Raw genomic sequence first — 2,023 nt, forward strand, 5'->3', positions numbered from 1 at the left:
AAAAAAAAAAAAAAAAAAGGATCATTGTGAGACCTCAGGTGAGTCTAGAGGTTTGGGGCAGCAGCCAGTCAGCTACCTCTATGGCTTTACTCCTCAAATCTGTGCAGCAAGAGCCTGGGTTAGACAGCAGAGGGGACTAGAAGTTTGAGCTTGATTTCACAGCAAGGAGGGTCTGGATGGGACCACAGGTGAGACTAAAAGTCGATGGCAGTGCCATATCTGGGGGGTGACAAACTAGTAGAGTAAGAAAGGTCTGGGTTTGACCACCGGGAGGCCTGGGATCAAGTGTGGAGCTGTGGCCGTAAGAGGGACCTGGATTTGATTCCAGGGAGGACTAGAGATTCTGGATATTCCCTCTGCTAGCTGCTGGGAGGAGCTGCACCCGTGGGGCCAGGGAGGACTGGAGGTCTGGGGCAAGGGATGGAACTTGGGCCAGTGAGAGCTTTGGGTTAGATTAGAGGGGCTCAGGTGTAAGGGATCCAGGGTGGCCCTCCTAGCAGTCAGAGAGCTCCAAGGCAGATCATGGTCAGACCTGGAAGTCAGGGCTACATGTTGGTGACACAGCGGGTGTGCCCAGGGCCCGAGACCTGCACGTGTCGACCCCACCCCCTTTCCCATGCCTCGCCAGGTGCGTCCACTGGAGCGCCGCAAATACATACTCAAGTCCTTGGACCAGATTGAGACGGTGAATGGTGGCAGTGTGGCCAGTCGGCTGACCTTCCCCGACCGGGAGGCGCTGGCAGAACACGCCGACCTCAAGAGCATGGTGGAGCTGATCAAGCGCATGCTGACCTGGGAGTCCCACGAGCGCATTAGCCCCAGTGCCGCCCTGCGCCACCCCTTTGTGTCCATGCAGCAGCTGCACAGTGCCCATGAGACCACCCGCTACTACCAGCTCTCGCTACGAAGCTGCCGCCTCTCACTGCAGGTGGAGGGCAAGCTCCCCACGCCTGTTGTGGCCACTGCAGAAGATGGGACCCCCTACTACCATCTGGTGGAGGAGAAGGAGGCTGCAGGCATGGGCAGTGTGGCCGGCAGTGGGCCCTTCTTCCGAGAGGAGAAGGCACCGGCTATGCAAAGAGCCATCGACCAGCTGGATGACCTGAGTCTGCAAGAGGCTGGGCACGGGCTGTGGGGCGAGACCTGCACTGACGTGGTCTCCAACGTGCTGGCCCCCCTCAAGGCAGCCATCACTGGCCGCCACATGCCGAACTCGGACCCCGAGCCCATCCTGGCCTTCTATGGCAGCAGCCTGGCAGGCCGCCACAAGGCCTGCAACCCACCCTCGGGCTCCAAGTCCGACTCCAAATTCAGCAATCTCATCCGGCTGAGCCAGGTCTCGCCTGAGGAGGACAAACCCTGCTGGGGCCACGACTGGGAGGAAGGAGAGCACATTGGGGCCTCTGCTGAGTCCCCAGCCATCCTGCAGCGAGGTGGAGATGGGCCCAACATTGAAGACATGACCGTGGATGCTGAGGTGAGCCGGGTGTGTTCAGGATATGATTAGGGTGTGGGGAGGCTCAGCACACACTCACCCACATTCAAAGATAAGATTACGGTGTGGGGAGGCTCAGCACACACCTTGATGCCATCAGGATATGATAAGGCTCAGCACATACTTGGCTACCTTCAGGCTGTGGCAAAAGCTCAGGGTACCGTAATCCACTTATAAGAAGTGACAAAGAGGCTGGGCATGGTGGCAGGTGCCTGTAATCCCAGCTACTTGGGAGGCTGAGGCAACGGAATTGCTTGAACCCGGGAGGCGGAGGTTGGAGTGAGCCAAGATTGTGCCATTGCACTCCAGCCTGGGCAACAAGAGCAAAACTGTCTCCAAAAAAAAAAGGGCCGGGCGCGGTGGCTCAAGCCTGTAATCCCAGCACTTTGGGAGGCTGAGGCGGGCGGATCACCAGGTCAAGAGATCGAGACCATCCTGGCCAACATGGTGAAACCCCGTCTCTAATAAAAATACAAAAATTAGCTGGGTGTGGTGGCGTGAGCCTGTAGTCCCAGCTACTTGGGAGGC

At 58.1% G+C, this 2,023-nt stretch overlaps 1 protein-coding gene across 1 annotated transcript in view; it reads left to right on the top strand.

Annotated features, from left to right (window-relative positions):
* The window catches only part of HIPK4 (homeodomain interacting protein kinase 4), an 11,184-nt gene that overhangs the window by 8,198 nt on the left and 963 nt on the right, over positions 1 to 2,023 (top strand). The window contains exon 3 of the mRNA XM_017503212.2: positions 629 to 1,477. Coding sequence (XP_017358701.1) covers positions 629 to 1,477 — 849 coding nt within the window. The remainder of the gene's footprint in view (positions 1 to 628; positions 1,478 to 2,023) is intronic.

This window comes from Cebus imitator, unplaced genomic scaffold (genome assembly GCF_001604975.1).
Source record: "Cebus imitator isolate Cc_AM_T3 unplaced genomic scaffold, Cebus_imitator-1.0 Scaffold306, whole genome shotgun sequence".
In the NCBI taxonomy this organism is placed as follows: domain Eukaryota; kingdom Metazoa; phylum Chordata; class Mammalia; order Primates; family Cebidae; genus Cebus; species Cebus imitator.